Raw genomic sequence first — 21,448 nt, 5'->3', positions numbered from 1 at the left:
ATGAACATCCTTGCCTCCCTTTAATAGACTTCAATTAATTACTGAAATGAATCCCTTAATAAAGCCCTACTCAAATCAAAGAAGTCGATTCAATTTAAAGATGGCAATAGTATTGGGTAAAAACAAATTATGAAATTATCCATGCGCAAAAAAGTAGGATATTAATCATCAAAACGGAAACCTCTGACGTACGAACACAAATGTACATCCCTCGATCAACCCACAGGAAGACAATCAAAACTACTTATATTTACCTTTTAATATAATTGCAATCTTCAAAATATTAATACCCGGAAATCCGCATTTTAACCGACGTGGCTACAAAAAGTATTTGCGTTAAAGGGTTTTGATACCCTTTGTAGATCAAGTTTTTGGCCATGACATAAATCCCTACTCACTGTGAATGATATGTATTATAATTTACATGTAGAAGTTTCAGCTTTGTTAGTCGTCAAGTTTTGAGCAAAAAAAAAATGAAAATCTCAAAGCGATGCTTTCAGGAGAGTCACCTAAATCCCTTGTACATGCTTTACACATTGCCATGGAATTGTTTGTTACTCATTTCTCAAAAATGACAGCGACTCGGCAAAAGGCAAGCTTTTTACTATCTTTGTTTTCAAGCTAATTTAGATGTAAATCTGTGGAGGGTTTCATTTTGTGTCCTACAAAAAGTAGCCAGACCCTTTAAGAACAAAAGGCAAAGACAATGGGTAAACATTGAACCAAGTTGAAACCATTCGTTTCTGCCGAGCACAGTTAAATTCGGCCAGGGCCAAGTTTCATACAGCCGCTTAAAGGGAAGGTACACGTTTGGTAATTACTCAAAACAAATAATTAACTTAAAAACTGACTTGGTAACGAGCATTGGGGAGCTGTTGGTAATATAAAACATTGTGGGAAACAACTCCCTCTGAAGTAACGTAGTTTTTGAGAAAGAGGTAATTTCTCACTAAAATAATAAAATACTATCTGAAAGCACACAAATTCGTCCACTAAGTGTGTTTTTCTTTCATAATTTTCTCGCAACTCCGATGACCAATTGAGCTAAATTTTCACAGGCTTGTTATTTTATGCTGATGATGGGATACAGCAAGTGCGGACACTGGTCTTTGAAAATTACTAAACGTGTACCTTCCCTTTAAGCACCAAAATAAGCTAAACAGAATGAGGCATAAGCCAAAATTCCATGCCACATGCACAATGTGTGACTGGTATCCTGCTAATTGTTGCTAAGCCGGAATTATTTTCTGCTTACGCAGCTCTGTGAAATTGGACCCAGATGTGCACCCATTTTTTCCCCTCAAATAATATTGTTTCTCGACAATAAAACAAGAATACCGAAACGCCCTGGTCCAAAGGTTCGGTTCTTGGTGTGACATTCAACCATAGAGACGGAACAGCAATACTCAAGAGCGGTTGAGAGATGGCAAGTATCGGATGTATTCGTGGACGCTTATTAGGCCTTTTACTTGTTTTTATTTTACTGGACTGTGCTAAGTCACAACTAACCCAGGACGAACAACTTCTGTTCTTGGAGACCCATAATGTTGTCCGCGGAAAAGTTGAACCAGAGGCAGCCGACATGAAGTTCATGGTAAGCTGTAAGATACAGTAAAAGTTTATAGTGCTGATCCACCGAACTATGATGGATTTGTCCGGCCTTATAGGCCCAAGAAAAGGGGGCTCAGATTTTAAACCTTTCGGACGATTTTAACTGGACTGGTGTTTGGGGGAAAATTCACCAAAACAATTGTTAGGATGTTAAGATAAAGCTGTGATTTTTGTTAGACTTTGTTCACAGGATCCTTCCAGCCCGGGACAAACTTGTTCATACGGGAATTACTGATAAAGTTGAGTGTCCTCTCTGTAATTCTGCAACTGAAACTACTGAGCACTTGTTTTTATACTGCAAAACAGCGATTGGACCCTGGTTATACGTTGAACATTTAATTATAAAACAAATTGGTTGTAGTTTAGTTTGTTTAACTGATTGTTCTATAATTTGTAGCACCAATCTGTCGTTTGTGTCCAGGGGTATTGTTGCAATGATGATTAAGGTTATTTGGAGATATAGATGCGATCTTGTTTTTAATGAAGAATAAATTCACTGAACTCTGTGAGAAATACTCTGAATGGAACCCGGTTATTTACAGCATAAGGAGTGTTATAAATGTTAATCAGTCTATAACTGTATAGACTTGAGAATGACAAGGTGCACACTAAATTCAAAAGACTCATAAGCACCAGTGTTAATCTTACGAATGTCTAAAGTGTCTTTGTAGAAAAGTGCAGTGTACCTAATCTAGGACAGTGGTTGAGTTTGTATAGCCCGTTGGCACAACGTCATGGATGACAGCGGAATCATTCTTAGTCAGCCAAGTTTCTGTGACAGCGAACGAATCAGCTTTACTGTCACAGACCATGCACAGACATAGTCACACACGACAGCCGATTTATTATGTGATGACCGAACATTCAGGATGCAAAGCTTAAATGTATTCTCCGGAGAAGAAAGTCCTTTTACCGGTTGTCTGGAATCGGATGACTGTCCAACTCTCCTCCAAGTGGGAAACAAGTATCATTCACAGGAGACTGATGATGAACAGTCTTAGAATGATAACCAGTAGACAAAGACGTGTGCTCCGGATCTTCACGAACTTGACCATGAGAAAACCATGCTTTGGTCTTAACACCGGCTCTGGTACTGGTCTTTGAGATTGGTCTTTGAGAATTATAACAAAATAATACACACTGCTTTTTTATTAAAACAGTGATTCTAAATTATTTTAAATCCAACATATAAGTCTCTCTCGACACTTTCTCAAATAGTGCTATCTTCCGATTGAAAGTGTTAACAGTCAGGAAACAACTCAATTGTGTACCTCATTTAGTGTTTCGGAAGGTTCATTTTTTATTCAAATTTGTATTGTAATTAACAACGCAACCAAATCGTGAAAACTTTATCAAGCCGATTTAGTACACGCTTTATTATACAAAACATATAATTATCTTCATTTAAAGTTTAGATTTGATAGTACGAAAAGATCAAAATGAACATCAAAAAGGTTTCACCAATTTATGTTTTGATGAATTAATAACTCAATATTGTCTGATCATAAACACATTTTTTTTTGCAACAGTTTATGTATGCAAAAACTCTGTTGAACGGATTCCAAAAGTTGTTGTCAATCTTATGGCTCTAACAAGCTTTTGTTTAATCACTAAGTAACCATTAATTTGAGAAAATGTACTTACAATACACATAAAAAGTTCGTGTTTGGTTCACAATGAAGAGAATTAACTATCAAAACATTGAAACAGCAAAGCTTGAAGTCGTTACAAAAGTTGAATATTTACTGATCAAAGGACCTACAAGAATGCTATCTAAACCGCTAAGGAACCCTTGAGTGGCACACAAAAGGGTAACACTTGACGATGATTGGTACGACACAATTTATCTTGTTCGGAACTATTGATCAATTGGAAGTTTAAATAATCTTTTCAATTGAAAGTCACGGTAACCAACGAGAGCAGAAATTAGTTATTTCTTAATGGGCGCCAATGGGGGGCACAGGTACCAGACAAAGTTCAAGTACATAGTTTGTTTATGGAAAGCAGTCAGACTTTTATACAACCCGAGTCCATCCGAAAGATACAAAAACACACTTATGCACTCTGTGGACAACTTTTTTGTTCTCAACACTGGCGAAGAAACTGTGTAAACATGTTTATGTCCACATGGTGCTACAGAACCCTGCGTTGTGTGAACCCATTTGCTCAGGTGCACAAACTGTATGAAACGCTAACCCACATTAACAAACACATTGTGCCCTTCCTTATACAGCATTGTACCTAGATAACCTCCTGCCCCCCCCCCCCCCCTCTGATCACCATATTGGGTTCATCAAGTGTAAGGTGTATAGCTCTATGTAATTGACATTCTTGTCTAATCATTGCAGTTCTGGTCCATGTTGTTCCTGCATATACCCTGATGTCATCTCTCCATGTTCTTCTGTGTTGTCTATCTATTGTCGTTTCTTCGGGCAGTGTGCCCAACCAATCTCCATTCAGTTGCTGAATAAAACCTTTTCTTGTTTTCTTTTAATCTTAGGAGTGGGATGTTAACCTTGCAGCCATGGCCCAACAGTGGTCCGACATGTGCATTTTCGACCACGGCCAGCCAACCCCAAACCTCAGCCCAGACTTCGCCATCAACAAGATCGGCCAGAACCTTTTCCTGTCGACAAGTGGTCAGGGGAGACGGCCAAACGCTGAGGGCATCGTGAATGCCTGGTTTAACGAGATCCGATACTACTCTTACGAGACGGGTAGCTGCCAGGATGGCAAGAAGTGTGGACATTATACACAGGTTAGCCATGTCGTGGCCTTATTTACCATGTACATACACGATAGTTATTTTGTTCGTACACCATAGTTACCATGTACGTACGCAATACCCAACGTGTGGCCTTATTGACCATGCACGTACACGAGATCATATACGTGGACGAAATATGTACGTACACGATAAACATCATGTACGTACACAGTATTTGTACGCAATTTTTGTGGACGTACACGGAAGTGATTTTGTACGTACATGATAGTTACCGTGTACGTGCACGATACCAGCGTGAGTATTTCTATCAACGTAATCTGTCGATTTATATTTTTATTTAATTTTTTAACTTTGACCATTGTTTATGTTTACAGATTGCGTGGGCTTCCACCTACGCAGTTGGTTGTGGGATGAGTTTCTGTGAAACTGCCGACAAAACGAGCCACGACAATGTGTGGATTGCGACGTGTAACTATGGTCCGAAGTAAGTCACTCCATGTCCGAATTGGACTTGAGGACAAGACGTTAATATGGAGGCTTATTAATTGTTGATCATTATATTCTACTTTTAAAATATAATCGTAACCGGTGCATTTCATAACGAACGGTTTAGAACGCTTTTCGAAGACCATTTCACCAAAACCCGGGAAACGTGTCCCTTTATAAGATGCGTCCCTTTTTAGTACTTGCTGGTTGTTATAATTGCTAGTCGTATATCCATTAAACAGTTGCCATGTTGTTACATATCAGCTCGGATGATAAGATTAAATGAATGTTTTCTTATTTTCAGCGGAAACGTCAGAGGAGCAAAGCCGTATGCAGTGGGCCCGAGCTGCACCAAATGTTCCACCGGAATTGGGCAATGCTACAACAACCTTTGTCGTAAGTTACAGCCACACTCTAAGGACTCTCCTGACTCCAAATTTTCCTCTAGATCTGGGTCAGAATTGACCCAGATCCGGGTCCAGTGGAAATAACCGTGGAAATAACCGAGACATGGGTCAGACTTACCCAAAATCCAGGCCCCAAATCCCTTTTTCGACAAGTTTGTGGGTCACCCTGTCCGACCGAGATTCTGGCTCCATGGGAAACATTGGCTGAAGGAGTATGTTTCAATAGAGAGCGCTATTAGAAGCAGTTTGTACCACAGACATATAATACCTATAGACCAACAGCACCTATGGAAATTAACGTCTGAATAGTGTAATTTGTTTGTGGTTTGTACGCAGTTCGCCGTATAGACCTTATGCACATGACGTCATTTCAGTAGGGCGCCCTCACCTAGAGGTCAAAAGGAGGTTTTTCATTGGCCAACCCTGTGCGCCGCGCGTACAAATCTGTGCATTTCGATTGTTTCGTCACCGTTTTTCCACTAAGATGGCCGCTGGATGACGTCAATGCATAAGGTCTATACGCATCTCTTAATAGTAATGCATGAGGTACATCACAATGCTAACTCAGAACGAGGCCATGGGCGCAGCCACTGCAACTGATGGGGAACGTGCGCCCAACCATAGCCCTCATTTGGATAAGAATTATGACGTCATGCATAAATATTAAAGAGAGGCGTATGAGCCGACAGAACCTCTGGGGGGACCACAAAATTTCCTGCCACACCGAAATCTTGGTCAATTTTGACCTGTTCGTTTTTTAAAGTTTATTTTTAACACCAGCATGTTAAAGATCGGATCCACACAAAGTACAGAAATGATGATGATAAGGTGCAACCTTAGTCAGCAATGTCCTTCTTTGGATTTATTACAGGTCCTTGTTCAGAACACACCGAAGATTGCGGTAAGTATGATGCTAGGGATGGAGTTATTGTTGCCTTTGGGACGCTAGGTGGCATGATGCTAGGGATGGACTTATTGTTGCCTTTGGGACGCTAGGTGGCATGATGCTAGGGATGGAGTTATTGTTGCCTTTGGGACGCTAGGTGGCATGATGCTAGGGATGGAGTTATTGTTGCCTTTGGGACGCTAGGTGGTATGATGCTAGGGATGGAGTTATTGTGGCCTTTGGGACGCTAGGTGGCATGGGACTTTAGAGGGGTCATCTAATTGTTATCAGTTATGTGCGCATGCTCAGAATTACGTAGACATTACCTGGCAAGTTTGCTACCACCTAGCTTCAATCTCCCATCATATTTAAAGGAACACGTTGCCTTGGATCGGTCGAGTTGGTCTTTGAAAAGCGTATTTAACGGTTTGTTATAAGAATGCATATGATTAGAAAGCTATTTTAAAAGTAGTATATAGTGATCCACACAAGTATCACTCGAAATTACGTGGTTTTCCTTTTACCTCGTCGACAAACACGGTCGGCCAATTATGCGAGTCAAATTTTGTACTCCCATAATGGCCGACCGTGTTAGTTCTCAAAGTAAAAGGAAAACCACTCAATTTCGAGGCAAATGTGTGTGGATCATTGTATTCTTCTTTTTAAACATCTTTCTACCCATATGCATTTTATAACAAACGGTAACAAACGCTTTTCAAAGACCAACTCGACCGATCCATTGCATCGTATTCCTTTAAAGGCAGTGGACACTATTGGTAATTACTCAAAATAATTATTAGCAACAAACCTTTCTTGGTGACGAGTAATTGGGAGAGGTTGATGGTATAAAACATTGTGAGAAACGAACTGTGAAGGCTTAGTCTCTGACAATTACCAATAGTGTCCAGTGCCTTTAACAATACGGGTCTTTTCGAAACCACGGATCAAGCTTGGGCTTGTCTGCTCTTTTGAAGCCCCGTACGACAAAACAAGCTCATTTCCTAAATAACTAATGACGCCTTTGGTTCAGCCGCCAAAGTCAAGCCGTGATTTCGAAAAGGTCTTATGATGAGAGCATTAATTTATGCAACTTTTTAGGGAAGGTTTACGTTTTGTAATCACACTTAAAGTCAATGGCAAATATAAACTTATTTGTTTTAGAAGTAAACAAATTTTCGATAAAGTATGAAGCATTTTTGAGAATCAGTTCATTTTGAGTTCGATATCTCAAAATCAATATCTGAGGTCTCAAAATCGAAATCAAATATTTTAGTGATAGATTACTTCTTTCTCGAAAACGACGTTACTTCAGAGAGAGCCGTTTCTCACAATGTCTTATACTATCAACATCTCTCCATTGATCGTTAACAAGTAAGTTTAGATGCTAACAAACAATTATGTTGAGCAATCATGTAAATGCCATTCATTTCTATTTCTTGCAGTTCTGCTATTTTATACCCTTATGTCATCTCTCCATCTTCTTCTCTGTCTACCTCTTTTCCTTTTTCCTGTCCCATGGTTTCCAACCAAATATTCTTGTTGTCATTTCTTCGAGAAGTGTGTCCAGCTCATCTCCATTTAGCTTGTTTAATTATTATTATGATCTCTCTTATTCGAGTTGTCTTTCTTACTTACAAACTATACCACTAATCAATACTATTAATTTATCGAAAGTGATTTTTCCCCCTGGTTACTAGTCTGTGCTCAGATATGCAATAACTGTGGGGATCTGAATACTATTGCGTGTTCCTGCGCATGTGCAAACGGGTTCCACGAAACAGACTGCTCCGGTGAGAATAAAATTGTTTTTCTTCTTCCTGTATTTTGAAGTCTTTCTCAGAATCAAATGTATTGGTGAGAAATTACCTCTTTTAAAAAACTGTTACATCAGGGGGAGTCGTTTCTCACAATATTTTGTATATCACCAGCTATCGGTTGCTCGTTTGTGTTCGTTTGTTATGCTTGTCTGACTAAGTACCAAACGTGTCCATTTGTTAATTTTACAAAGACTTACGACTAGTCCTATATAGGAGATATTAAAACTTCAGGCTAGTCCTAAGTTAGGACGGATTACTCGTCCTAGCTCGAGATAAGACTAGTCTACGCTGCACCGCGGCGACCACCTTTTGTACAGCTCCCGTTTGTGCGGCCCCTAAATGTAGCCCGAGCCCTAAATGTCGCCTGACCTAATGTAGCTCCAAACCTGTATCTAAATGTTGCCCGGATGTAAATGTATAGCCCCACATTTTAGGCCAGGCGACAGTAAGGGCCCGGTCTACATGTAGGGTCCGCACACCCGTTTTATAAGTTTCTGTCCCACTTGGAATTTGAATTTCATGTATTTTTATACTACAATCGGAATTTGAAATCTTTATACCTGATTTCAACTCAATGCTTAAATGGTCTATGTACTTTTTGTAGGACAATTTCTACAGATTTACATTAACCTTACACAGTTTGAAGAAAATGATTGTAGAAAGCTTCCCTGAAAATATTACTTGCTAAGGTGCTGTAGTTTTTGAGAAATGAGTAAAACAATGTCATGAAAATAATTTTTGTCTCAGTGATCATGAGACGATTTTTGTTTAGCATGTAAAAACAAACGCATTTTCATGACATCGTTTTACTCATTTCTCAAAAACTACAGCATTATTATCTTCAAACGGTGTAAGTTTGATGTAAATCTGTGGACATTGTGTTTTGTGTTACAAAAAGTATCCAAATCCTTTAACTCTTTTGTGAAATCCACTCCATGAACTCTTTTGTGAAATCCACTCCAGTGTCTTTAATTTTCCCCTTTGTAATAATATTTGTGACAGCCATCTGTGAGGACAAGGACGAGAAATGCGGCAGCTTCAATGGCGGCTATCCACCATTCTGGTGTGATGATGACAAACATAAATTCATTCTCAACTTATGTCCAGTAACGTGCGGACTTTGTGTCGGTGAGTATATCTGCTAATGTCCAGGTATCTGTTTCTTTCATTTTGTGTTTCTCTTTTTCTTCCCCGTAACTCAGTTTCAATTGCTCTTAAAGACACTGAACACTATTGGTAATTGTCAAAGACCAGACTTCTCACTTGGTGTATCTCAAAATATATGCATAAAATAATAAACCTTTGACAATTTTAGCTCAATCGGTCATCGAATTTGCGAGATAATTAATAGTGAAAGACAAAAACACCCTTGTCACACGAGGTTGTGTGCTTTCAGATGCTTGGTTTCGAGACCTCAAATTCTCAAATTTTGAGTGGTTTTATTAACAAGATAACTATCAATAGTCATCGATTTAGGACCGCTGTTTATGAAAAGCCACTGCAGTGTATCCGCATACTTAAACGGACTTTTTGTCTTTAAAAAAAGGGGGGGGGGTACCCGAAGTTGTTAGGAGATAAGAAATACATAGTACCAATTTATACCGTATGAAGACAATTATTTTTGTTTCTCTGTTCCTTTTTTTAAGGCATTATTATGTGTGAATTTCCTCACGAGCACTTCAACATTATTTTTACTATAATTTATTGATTATTAGTGCTGTATGTGTTACTATAATTATTTTCAAATTGACGATATTTTCTTGTGTTTATTTCCGTGTGTGCAGCGGAACAGGATCCAGGCTTCGAGTGTGGTAAGTAAACACAATGTTTGTTTATTATTATACTTTGTTCACATGACGTCATATCACTGCAGTAGGGCGCCCTCTAGTTGGTAAACAAAGTTTGGGTGGTCATTAGCCTGAACATCTGACGTCATTCTTCTAGTATCCCTGCGGATAAAGACAGGGACCCAGTGTAGGTGGTCATTGGCTCTGCCTGACCGAAATTAATCAACTTTAAACACCACAGTTTATGACTGTGCAGTGATGAATTTGTGGGTGCGTTCGTTTAGCTCCCTGGGTCGACCCCGATGTTGCGTATTTTATTTTTTTCTAGGACGAACGTGGGCACACAATTACCCCACGTTCGTCCTCGAACCAGGAAAAAACCCCAGACACGTCACCACGTGAGCCTTCCCGTGGTGACGTCAGTGCACGTCGGGCCAGCCCCTAGAGCCCCACTTGAGGATAGGGTCACTTGGGGCTGGCCCCGAATTGTGTGCCCACTTTCGTCCTGGACAAAAATAAAATACGCAACATCGGGGTCGACCCAGGGAAGCTAAACGCACGCACCCTGTATAGACAGTTTGGGTAGGCATACACCATGTTTCCATACACTAAAGTGTTTTCGGTGTGTTGTTGTTTTGTTATGGTTAAACAGCTACCTGAGCGGAATGTTATTTTTACTTGTTTATAATGCACTTGTTCACCATTTTAATGTAATTTTGATATGTGTACACTTCTGAACTTTTCGTAATTATCGATTAAAAAATCAGGCCCCTACCGAAAGGTTTTTTGAAAAACTAAAAACACTTCTGCCGTTGAGAGCGGGCGTCAAAGGACAATGCCGCTGACGTCATTTGTGGGAGTTTGCTTTGTTATACATCCACGCTGCAACAAAGCGGCTTTATCTACTTTTTGAGAGTGATTACGTAACGGGGCTTTTCGCAAATCTCGCAGAAAAGCTCTGGACAAGGGCATACAAAACGATTGTTTTTTTACACAATTGAAACCTATTTATAATCATATGACTCGATTTCCTTATTCATCGAAAACATTTTAAGTGGAATTCAGCAAAGTTCACGACTTGACATTTTCGTTCAAGCAGGTCTTTAAAGTGCTTTCCTTCATGTAAATTCAAATGTTTCTCCCCCTAAAAAGACACGGTCATGCCGCAGCCGTCCACTTGTCCAAATATAGAATGCCAGAATGGTGGAAGCTTCGATGGGGATTCTAGCTGTACGTGCAGATGTACGCCACAGTATCAAGGGAACATGTGTCAACGTAAGTGTTGGTATACGGAGTTCTGAAAGTTTCATTATGACTTAAATGAGATCCTAATATATTTAAAGGCAGTGGACACTATTGGTAATTACTCAAAATAATTATCAGCATAAAACCTCACTTGCTAACGAGTTATGGGGAGAGGTTGACAGTATACAATATTGTGAGAAACGGCTCCCTCTGAAGTGACGTAGTTTTCGAGAAAGAAGTTAACTTTCCACGAATTTGATTTCGAGACCTCAAGTTTAGAATTTGAAAGTACACAACTTCGTGTGACATGGGTGTTTTTTCTGTCATAGTTTATCTCGCAACTCCGACAACCAAACAAGCTCAAACGTTCACAGGTTTGTTATTTTATGCAGCGACCTATATGACCCGATGGGCCGGATATTCTGTCACCCAAACGGCGAACTGTGTACCAAACAAGTTCTGTAGCGCCCTCTTCTGAATCGGCAGCCCATGGTGCCAGGTACCAGGTTGAATTATCTCTCATGGGCGGTTGGATCTCGTTTTGGATTGAGCTTTGTGTCTCTGATGATGGTGTATGTATAGCTCATTAATTTCAACAAAAAAACTAAACACATAATTACTCTTTCCAATCAACCCTTGTTATTTTGCCCTAGATAACCGTGAGCAGGCAGAAGCTGGTGTTATTCTTAATCTGCGGGGAGACTTAACTTTGGTAAGAAAAAAACATACTTTGTTGCAGTTATTATCGAAACAAAGTTAAATCCCGGGACGAGGATGCTTACATTTTTATAGACACCCATTTGCGTATCACGCCCATGGCCGTCAGTTGGGCAACAATCCTAATTGATGCGAGTAATTAAAAAAATGACATCAAGTCTTATTCTCAATTTTATGGTTTGCTAAAAAAAAATCGCTTTCATTATTTCACGGCAATTATTTAGCTTTCCCAATAATTTGTTCTATTATAGTCATCTATAGACCATGTGAACTTTGATTACAATAAGTGTGACAGTGCAATCTCCATTATAAAATGTAAGATGTTATGTTTACTTTCATTGGGCTGTGTACAAATCGTGCCCTGTGGCTCTTTTGTAAACAATAACAATGTGATGTCACAGGTCACACCGTCTATTCCGCCGGTGCTACGCTAAAATTAAAGGGTATGGGCACGTTTTGTAGGACACAAAACACAAACGTCCACAGATGTATATTAAATTTACACTGTTTAAACGTTCTGACAGTATAAATCGGTTGAATTAGCAGTTCACAATAATTGTGACATCCTCTTTATTTTAAAACATTTTATTGATTATTCATGAACAGGAATATTGCTGTTGTACTGATCATTGCAATCATTTATTCTGATCCATCCTGTTGTTTCCTTGGATGAAAACATGTTTGTTGTCATCCAATAATTGTTGATTTTTTTTCTAATCTAAGGTCATTAAAGGCAGTGGACACTATTGGTAATTACTCAAAATAATTATTATCATAAATCCTTTCTTGGTGACGAGTAATGGGGAGAGGTTGATAGTATAAAACATTGTGAGAAACGGCTCCCTCTGAAGTGCCATAGTTTTCGAGGAAGAAGTAATTTTCCACGAATTTGATTTCGAGATCTCATAATTTAGAACTTTAGGTCTCGAAATCAACCATCTAAACGCACACAACTTCGTGTGACAAGGGTGTTTTTGAGCTCAAATTTTCACAGGTTAGTTATTAAATGCATATGTTGAGATACACCAACTGTGAAGACAAGTCTTTGACAATTACCAATAGTGTCCACTGCCTTTAAAGACATAATATAAAATAAAGAAAATAACTTATATTATACGATAACAACGTTCCTTCTTCAAAATGTACTTTCTAAAACACGCAGACAACAAACATTATTTGAATTAGCAGTCCATCTTATCATCACTTAATTAATTATTCCTGTAAAAGGAATGTTGTTGTTTTATTGAGCTTTGCAAGATTTTCTGAATCCAACTTTTTGTTCTCATTCTAATCTAAGATCATAACACACGAAATATAAGATTAAGACAAATAAGTATATTATAAGAGAAAAACCTTCTTTAAAAATGTACTTTCTTAAAACGCTCTGATTTCAACAAATGTTTGAATTAGCAGTTCACAATATTTGCCATATCCACTAAATCCTATACCAGAAATTTCTTATTTATGAACAGGAATTTTTCTGGTGTACTGATCTTCCCAATCATGTCTCGGATACATCTTTTTATTTTCTTGGATGAGTATATGTTCATAGTCTTTCAAGATGTTGTTGTATTTATAATCTAATGTTCACACACAGATTAAGACAAATAAGTATATTAAAGGGTCTATTTACTTTTTGTAGGACAAAAAACACAATGTCCACAGAATTACACTTAACTTACTCAGTTTGATGATAATGATAGAAGAAAGCTTCACTGAAAATATTACTTGCTGAGGTGCTGTAGTTTTTGAGAAATTAGTAAACAATGTCATGAAAATAATTTTCGTCTCAGTGATCATGAGACGAAAATTATTTTAGCATGTACAAACGTATGATCATGAATTTTGTTTACTCATTTCTCAAAAACCACAGCACCTCAGCAACTAATATTTTAAGGTATGCTTTCTACTGTCATTATCTTCAAACGGTGTAAGTTTAATGCAAATCTGTGGACATTGTGTTTTGTGTTCAAAAAACAATTACCAAAATCCTTTAAAAGAAAACAACCTTCTTAAAAATGAACTTTCTTAAAACGCTATTATGACAACAAATGTTTTAATAAGCAGTCCAAACTATTAATGTTATACCCCCTTCATCCTCTACCCTAAATCGTCTGCATAGCCAGATCTTGTTAATAAAGGGGGTCCGTTTCCTTCGATCCACTCTTTTGCACTGCAAAATGGAGTCTGTTGGTTTGCAGATTGTATCCAACCACACAAGCCCAGTTTGTTTTGCTTGGCTGACAACGCAAAGGTTACCATAGAAACGTTACATTAAATGAAGGGCGTTGCTGGTTGATAATTAAAATTGCACATGTCGGAAGCACGCAGCTTTTACGTATAACCGTAAAAGCTGCGTGCTTCGTTATTCAGGCAACAAATAGTTTTCCACAAATCCAGTGATGCATGAACGCCTATAGTGTCCAATAGTGTCCATACTGCCTTTAAAGACATAATATAAAATAAAGAAAATAACTTATATTATACGATAACAACGTTCCTTCTTCAAAATGTACTTTCTAAAACACGCAGACAACAAACATTATTTGAATTAGCAGTCCATCTTATCATCACTTAATTAATTATTCCTGGAAAGGAATGTTGTTGTTTTATTGAACTTTGCAAGATTTTCTTAATCCAACTTTTTGTTCTCATTCTAATCTAAGATCATAACACACGAAATATAAGATTAAGACAAATAAGCATATTATAAGATAACAACCTTCTTTAAAAATGTACTTTCTTAAAACGCTCTGATTTCAACAAATGTTTGAATTAGCAGTTCACAATATTTGCCATATCCTCTAAATCCTTTACCAGAAATTTCTTATTTATGAACAGGAATTTTTCTGGTGTACTGATCTTCCCAATCATGTCTCGGATACATCTTTTTATTTTCTTGGATGAGTATATGTTCATAGTCTTTCAAGATGTTGTTGTATTTATAATCTAATGTTCACACACAGATTAAGACAAAATAATAAGTATATTAAAGGGTCTATTTACTTTTTGTAGGACAAAAAACACAATGTCCACAGAATTACACTTAACTTACTCAGTTTGATGATAATGATAGAAGAAAGCTTCCCTGAAAATATTACTAATGTTGAGGTGCTGTAGTTTTTGAGAAATTAGTAAACAATGTCATGAAAATAATTTTCGTCTCAGTGATCATGAGACGAAAATTATTTTAGCATGTACAAACGTATGATCATGAATTCTTTTTACTCATTTCTCAAAAACTACAGCACCTCAGCAACTAATATTTTAAGGTATGCTTTCTACTGTCATTATCTTCAAACGGTGTAAGTTTAATGCAAATCTGTGGACATTGTGTTTTGTGTTCAAAAAACAATTACCAAAATCCTTTAAAAGAAAACAACCTTCTTAAAAATGAACTTTCTTAAAACGCTATTATAACACCAAATGTTTTAATAAGCAGTCCAAACTATTAATGTTATACCCCCTTCATCCTCTACCATACTGATTATTTTTGAAATTAAACAATTGGCTGGGAGTACTACTTTAGCTTATTATATAAGATCGTTATTAAGCTAAAGTAGTAGTAGTCCCGGTCGATTGTCTACCTTCCGCCCAGGTAGTAGTCAATAAGTAGGACAGTTCTGTTCAGAACTGAGAGGTCTTCCAAACAATCTGATGAATCTACTCCGCGGCAGTACGGCAGTAAAAGAACAAACTCTACCTGGCAAGTAGACACACACAATGGTGTCACCACAAACCAAATAATAATTATATCAATTAAAGCGTAATAATTGTTAAATGAGTCAGTAGTTTACACAAGTTGTCGTATTTTCATGCTGCATTTCTTCAGGGAGTAATCAAATCCTTTCCACCTGTACCATTGTACGCCCTCATACACTGACACTCTCCCCTGTGGAAAGTATTTACCATTCAGATGAGCCAGAAAGCAGCCATTAAACCACCAGGCACCTTCAGATAACTCGGCACAACTGTTAGAATGTGCATCATTGTCATGATCCTTCGTTGTGAATCGGTGACCATTATGATATGACATTGAATCACCTGCTGTACTCTGAGCATCATATGAATCAACATGGAGAGTGTACTTGTCACCTGTAACCGAAAACTCACCATAAGAAGCCCAAGCTGGGATGGACTCCCCATCTTCAATATCTACTCTGAGTTGCCATCGACCAGATCCTGTAAGGTCACGCAGGATATCATTCCCCAACCAGAATTCATTCTGTAGATCACCAAACCCAGATTGGTATTCGGCCCAGGTACGGTAAAAGTCAACAGAACCATCTTGTCTCCTCTGGAACACGATCCAGCCTCCTCCATCTGTCTCCATATCACAGTAGACATGTAACCCATCTAGCAAACTTGTAGGGTAGATTGTGTACATGCCAGTTTCGAGGTAACCATCTTGATAGAACTCCATACAACTGCTATACCTCTTTACATCCGGAACGGCAAATGAAAGAGTGTCCACATTTCCATCATAGTAAACACTTCCTTGCGATTCGATGAAGTGATCAGACCTGTTTGCTCTCGTGATATTGTTAATTTCACAAATATGTTTATCTATTTGGTAGTTGAATGATGCACATTGTGGATCCATGGAGCAGTCTCGTCCACAGATTACGGGAGAAGATACAGTCTTCCAGTTTAATACGTGATTCTGTAATGCTCGGTTTGTAGCTTGATACATGGTTGAGATAAATCTCTGTGGATCCTCACTCTGACAATAAAGTACCATGAGTAACAAAGACAAAGTTAAGACAAGAGCTCCCATGATGTTATAGTAATCGTCTCAGATATCTACACGAAAAGGAGAACTTTGATGCAGAAGCTGAATAAGTTGTCAGTCACAGTTATTATTTATCTTATACAAAAATGAACAGTCAAAATGCAAATCGCGACAAGTAAATCGTCTGCATAGCCAGATCTTGTTAATAAAGGGGGTCCGTTTCCTTCGATCCACTCTTTTGCACTGCAAAATGGAGTCTGTTGGTTTGCAGATTGTATCCAACCACACAAGCCCAGTTTGTTTTGCTTGGCTGACAACGCAAAGGTTACCATAGAAACGTTACAATAATGAAGGGCGTTGCTGGTTGATAATTAAAATTACACATGTCGGAAGCACGCAGCTTTTACGTATAACCGTAAAAGCTGCGTGCTTCGTTATTCAGGCAACAAATAGTTTTCCACAAATCAAGTGATGCATGAACGCCTTAATAACGATAATGATGCATGAAAGCTGACGTTGAAATATTACTTGCCGAGGCGCTGCAGTTTTTGTGAAATTAGTAAAACAAGCTCACAATTATTATAATGTTCAGTGTATTTTAGCGCGACTCCCCTGAAAATATTGCTCTGTGATCCCCTTTTTTCCAAAACTTGACGACTAATGAAGCGAAAACTTCTGCATGTAAGAAAATGGCTATCAGAAACGGTTAAAGTAATACAATTTTATGACACGTAATTAAAAACATTAAAACTTCATGTAAAATGCGATTGCAATACGAATATTTAATTTTCCCGAAGTTTTAACTAATTATAATCTTCTTTTTTTTTCTCTTGGTGTTCCATGTTTTTTTTTCAGTAGGTCTTTAGTGGCCTTCGTGCCTTTTATATATTATATTTATGTTTTTACATAATGGATGTGATTCAAAATACAAGTCAGCTGTGACGTTTGAAATGATTTAACAAATAAATAATAAAAACATTGACGTGACAAGATTTGAGCACAGCTCAACCCTCGCAATTAATTCGTAAGGAATTTGTGACGTCATCATTTGCTTCGCATTCGCAAGAAGGGCAGGTCTTAAAAAACGTACGCTAGAAGTAGACTCTGAATAAACTAGAGGAAACAGCAAGAAGCTTGATAAAACAAAATAATGACAACAACATTTTGTTTGATCTCATCTCAACTGGAGTCTTTATTAAAGGGTATATGTACTTTTTCCTAACAAAAAACACTATGTCCACAGATCAACATTAAACTTACACGGTTTTGAGATTATGATAGTAGAAAGCTTCCCTTGAAATTTTACTTACTGAGGTGCTGTAGTTTTTGAGAAATGAGTAAAAGTAATAATTTTCGTCTCAGTTTTAGCATGTAAAAACGTATCAACCAGTTATGCAATGGTTTTGGTATAATATCATAACTGGTTAAGGGGATTTTACATGCTAAAATAATTTTGGTCTCATGAGACCAAAATGATTTTGTGACTTGTTTTACTCATTTCTCAAAAACTACACAACCTTAGTAAGTAATATTTGAAGGGAAGCTTTCCACTATCATTATCTTCAAACCCTGTAAGTTTAATGTAAATCTGTGGACATTTTGAAAAAGTACCCGAATCCTTTAATTGAACCATTTTTGTTTTGTTAATTGAAATTATCAATATAAACAACAAGAGAAACTGACTGGGTAAATTTTTAAATTGAATTTCACAGTGGCCCAGCGTCCATCCGACTCTTACAACCAGTATCGCCACAATCTTGACAACATTTTGCAACGACAACTTTGAGTCATGCTGCCTGCAGGGGGACTTGGAAACACCGTGAGTTTAAACAGGGTTGAGTGTGCTCTCCCTAAAGAAGAAACAATAACAAGGCACTTGATAGACACTTCACCATTGCTTCGTCCTTCGGATGGGACGTAAAGCCGTTGGTCCCATGTGTTGTGTAACGCATGCAAAAGAACCCAGTGCACTTATTGGAAAGAGAATGGGTACGCCCCGGTGTTCCTGGCTGTGGCTGCTTAATGCGCCATAGCACCTTGTAAAACCTTATAATGTGCTAAATTTGGGTCTCAAAATTCATCACTGCATTAACCTATCTCTCTGAAAGTTTGTTTATAATTCAGCGCCTTGAGTACCTTGTTTGGTAGATACGTGCGCTATATAAGACTTCGATGTTATTATTACTATTATTATTATTATTATTATTATTATTATTATTATTATTATTATTATTATTATTATTATTATTATTATTATTATTATTATTATTATTATTATTATTATTATTATTATTATTATTATTATTATTATTATTATTATTATTATTATTATTATTATTAAGTAAATACAAAAATGATTGAATATTGGAAGAGCGCCGGGATCAAAGTCTGGTGTTTCTGATCAGCAGAGTGTGGGTTCGAGTCCCAGTCGCGACACCTGTGTCTATAAACAAGGTACAATTAAGGCCCGGTCCCAGTGCAGCGATAACGAGAACGATAACGATAACGATAACGATAACGACGCAAAGAGAAAACATTATGGGTACGTTCGTTTAGCTTCCCTGGGTCGACCCTGGACTGCCCCGGTGCGTTCGAATAGCTTTTACGTCATTCCAGGGGCTCGCCCGGGTCAGCCCACAGTGCCCTGCTTGTGGAGTGGGTCACTTGGGGGCTGGCCCCGGGTAAACGCTGCACTACGAGAGCAGTGAGTGATCGTTCGTTTGGCTCTTGTCATCATATCAGGGGCTCACTCGAGTGAGCACCGCGGGGTAGACCCAGGGAAGCTAAACGAACGCACCCTAATGGTTGAATTGCTTCGCATTGCCCACGCTTATTCAACCAATAGAGGGCGTGTGTATTGATAACGTTTTCATTCTCGTTCTCGTTCTCGTTCTCGAGCCCTGTGTGACCGGGGGTCGATTTCACAAAGAGTTAGGACTAGTCCTAACTTAGGACTAGTCCTAGGAGATATACAAATTGCATGGTTAGTCCTAAGTTAGGACGAGTAACTGGTCCTAACTCGAGATAAGACTGGTCCTAACTCTTTGTGAAATCCACCCCAGGCCTTAAAACCATGATGCCTCGATTAGTGTGTTGTGTAAGTGGCGCCATAATAATTATAAAAGACCAGTGAATTAATATGTATGTAATTGTAACGCACGTAAAAGAACCCAGTGCACTTATCGAACAGAGAAGGGGTTCGCCCCGCTGTTCCTGGTTTGATTGCCAGTATATTGTGCTTATACAGCACCTTGTAACCATTAAATGGTGCTATGTCTCATAATTCCAACATTGTCCAACATACCTTGCAGGAAAATACTGTTCAAGCGCCTTGAGCGTCACTGAGTGAAGGATATGTACGCTGTACAGCCTTGCTTTAGAATTGACTTTAAAGGATTTGGGTACCTTTTCAAAATGTCCGTAGATTTACATTGAACTTACAGGGTTTGAAGATAATGATAGTGGAAAGCTTCCCCTCAAATATTACTTACTGAGGTGCTGTAGTTTTTGAGAAATGAGTAAAACAATGTCATGAAAATACGTTTGTAAATGATTGAAATAATTTTCGTCTCATGAGACTGAAAATTATTTTCATGACATTGTTTTACTTATTTCCCAAAAACCACAGCACCTCAGCACGTAATATTTTCAGGGAAGCTTTCTACTATCATTACACTGTATCTTAAAACTGTGTAAGTTTAGCGTAAATCTGTGGACATTGTTTTTTTTTGTCCTACAAAAGTTACATACACCCTTTAAAGGCTGATAGCTAGTGAGCTGAGGTGTTCCGATTAGCTTACTGATTTTGTTTTTAGCATTTTAATCATGAAATTTAATAATGATTTCTTAAAGGCAGTGGACACTTTTGGTAAGTACTCAAAATAATTATTAGCATAAAACCATACTTGGTAACGAGTTATGGTGGTATAAAACTTTGCTAGAAACGGCTCCCTCTGAAGTTTCCGAGACAGAAGTAGTTTCCACGAATTTGATTTCGATTTTCGAGACCTCAGATTTGGAATTTGAGGTCTCGAAATCAAGCATCTAAAATCACACAACTTCGAGTGACAACGGTGTTTTTTCTTTTTTTACTATCTCGCAACTTCGACGACTGAGTGAGCTCAAATTTACACAGGTTTGTTATTTTATGCATAAAAAAATATGTTGAGATACACCCTAGTGAGAAGACTGGTCTTTGACAAGTACCAATGGTGTCCACTGTCTTAAGGAGTTTATATTTAGCTGTAAGCCTACTCTCATATTCAGTACTCATTGTGTTACGAATGACATTTAACAAAAACAAATGTTGTCACTTTGTTCAAAATGTTTAACTGACTTGATCAAATTGGTCCTGCAGAACAGAAAGGCTGTCATACGTCAATGAATCTCATGTCCAGCTAGGAGACGGCTACCCTGAGCCAAGAGAGGCAATAGAGGGCGCGTTTGCTGCGATGTTCACCGTCACACCGCCAGAGAATAACGACCTGTGCAGAAATGGCGGGAAACCCAAAGCTCGCAGACGAGCAGCTTTCGACATTGATGATGAAACACGTCACGTTGTTCGTAAAAGGGAAACAACTAAAGGTATGATTACGAAGAAGTTAAAGACTCCTCTCAAGAATGGATTAAAGGTGTCTTAGGATTGCTAAGTAGTAGACAAAATAACTGTTTATAAATGTAGTCTAAAATTTTACTGATTGGAGCTCATAGACCTACTGGGACAACTTTTTGGTAAAATAATAATTATAAAAATGGTTATATCCAAAACTTGGATGCGATCCCTGGCTTGACAGCAGTTTGCGGTTAAAATGGCTTCTGAGTGGTATCCAATACCAAATACCATCGGAAAAATAGGTCGGCGTTTGAAGAGCGCCGCCACAGTCTATGGAATTTTAGCGCCCACTTCCCACCCCCCTCTCCCCAAAAAGGGGGATACTAAATTAGCTCGTTGGGGGATTCAAAGAGCGCGCTATCAGAAAAAAAAACGGAGGACGTTGCTTCAAGTCCCGCCCTAGTATGTCTTTGATCAGCC

General features: G+C 38.2%; 1 protein-coding gene across 1 annotated transcript; it reads left to right on the top strand.

Moving 5' to 3' along the window:
* Positions 1-1,423: 1,423 nt before the first annotated feature.
* Positions 1,424-21,056, top strand: LOC117288974 (C-type lectin domain family 18 member C-like). Its single transcript, XM_033769853.1, has 11 exons — positions 1,424-1,594; positions 4,112-4,369; positions 4,714-4,823; positions 5,130-5,221; positions 6,104-6,133; positions 8,938-9,063; positions 9,720-9,746; positions 10,875-10,997; positions 11,621-11,679; positions 18,129-18,235; positions 20,774-21,056. The coding sequence occupies exons 1-11, from the start codon at positions 1,424-1,426 to the stop codon at positions 21,054-21,056; spliced, it is 1,386 nt and encodes a 461-aa protein (XP_033625744.1).
* The last annotated feature ends 392 nt before the right edge of the window (positions 21,057-21,448 follow it).

This window comes from Asterias rubens, chromosome 4 (assembly GCF_902459465.1).
Source record: "Asterias rubens chromosome 4, eAstRub1.3, whole genome shotgun sequence".
Taxonomy (NCBI): Eukaryota; Metazoa; Echinodermata; class Asteroidea; order Forcipulatida; family Asteriidae; genus Asterias; species Asterias rubens.
This window is presented reverse-complemented; position numbering and strand designations above follow the sequence as displayed.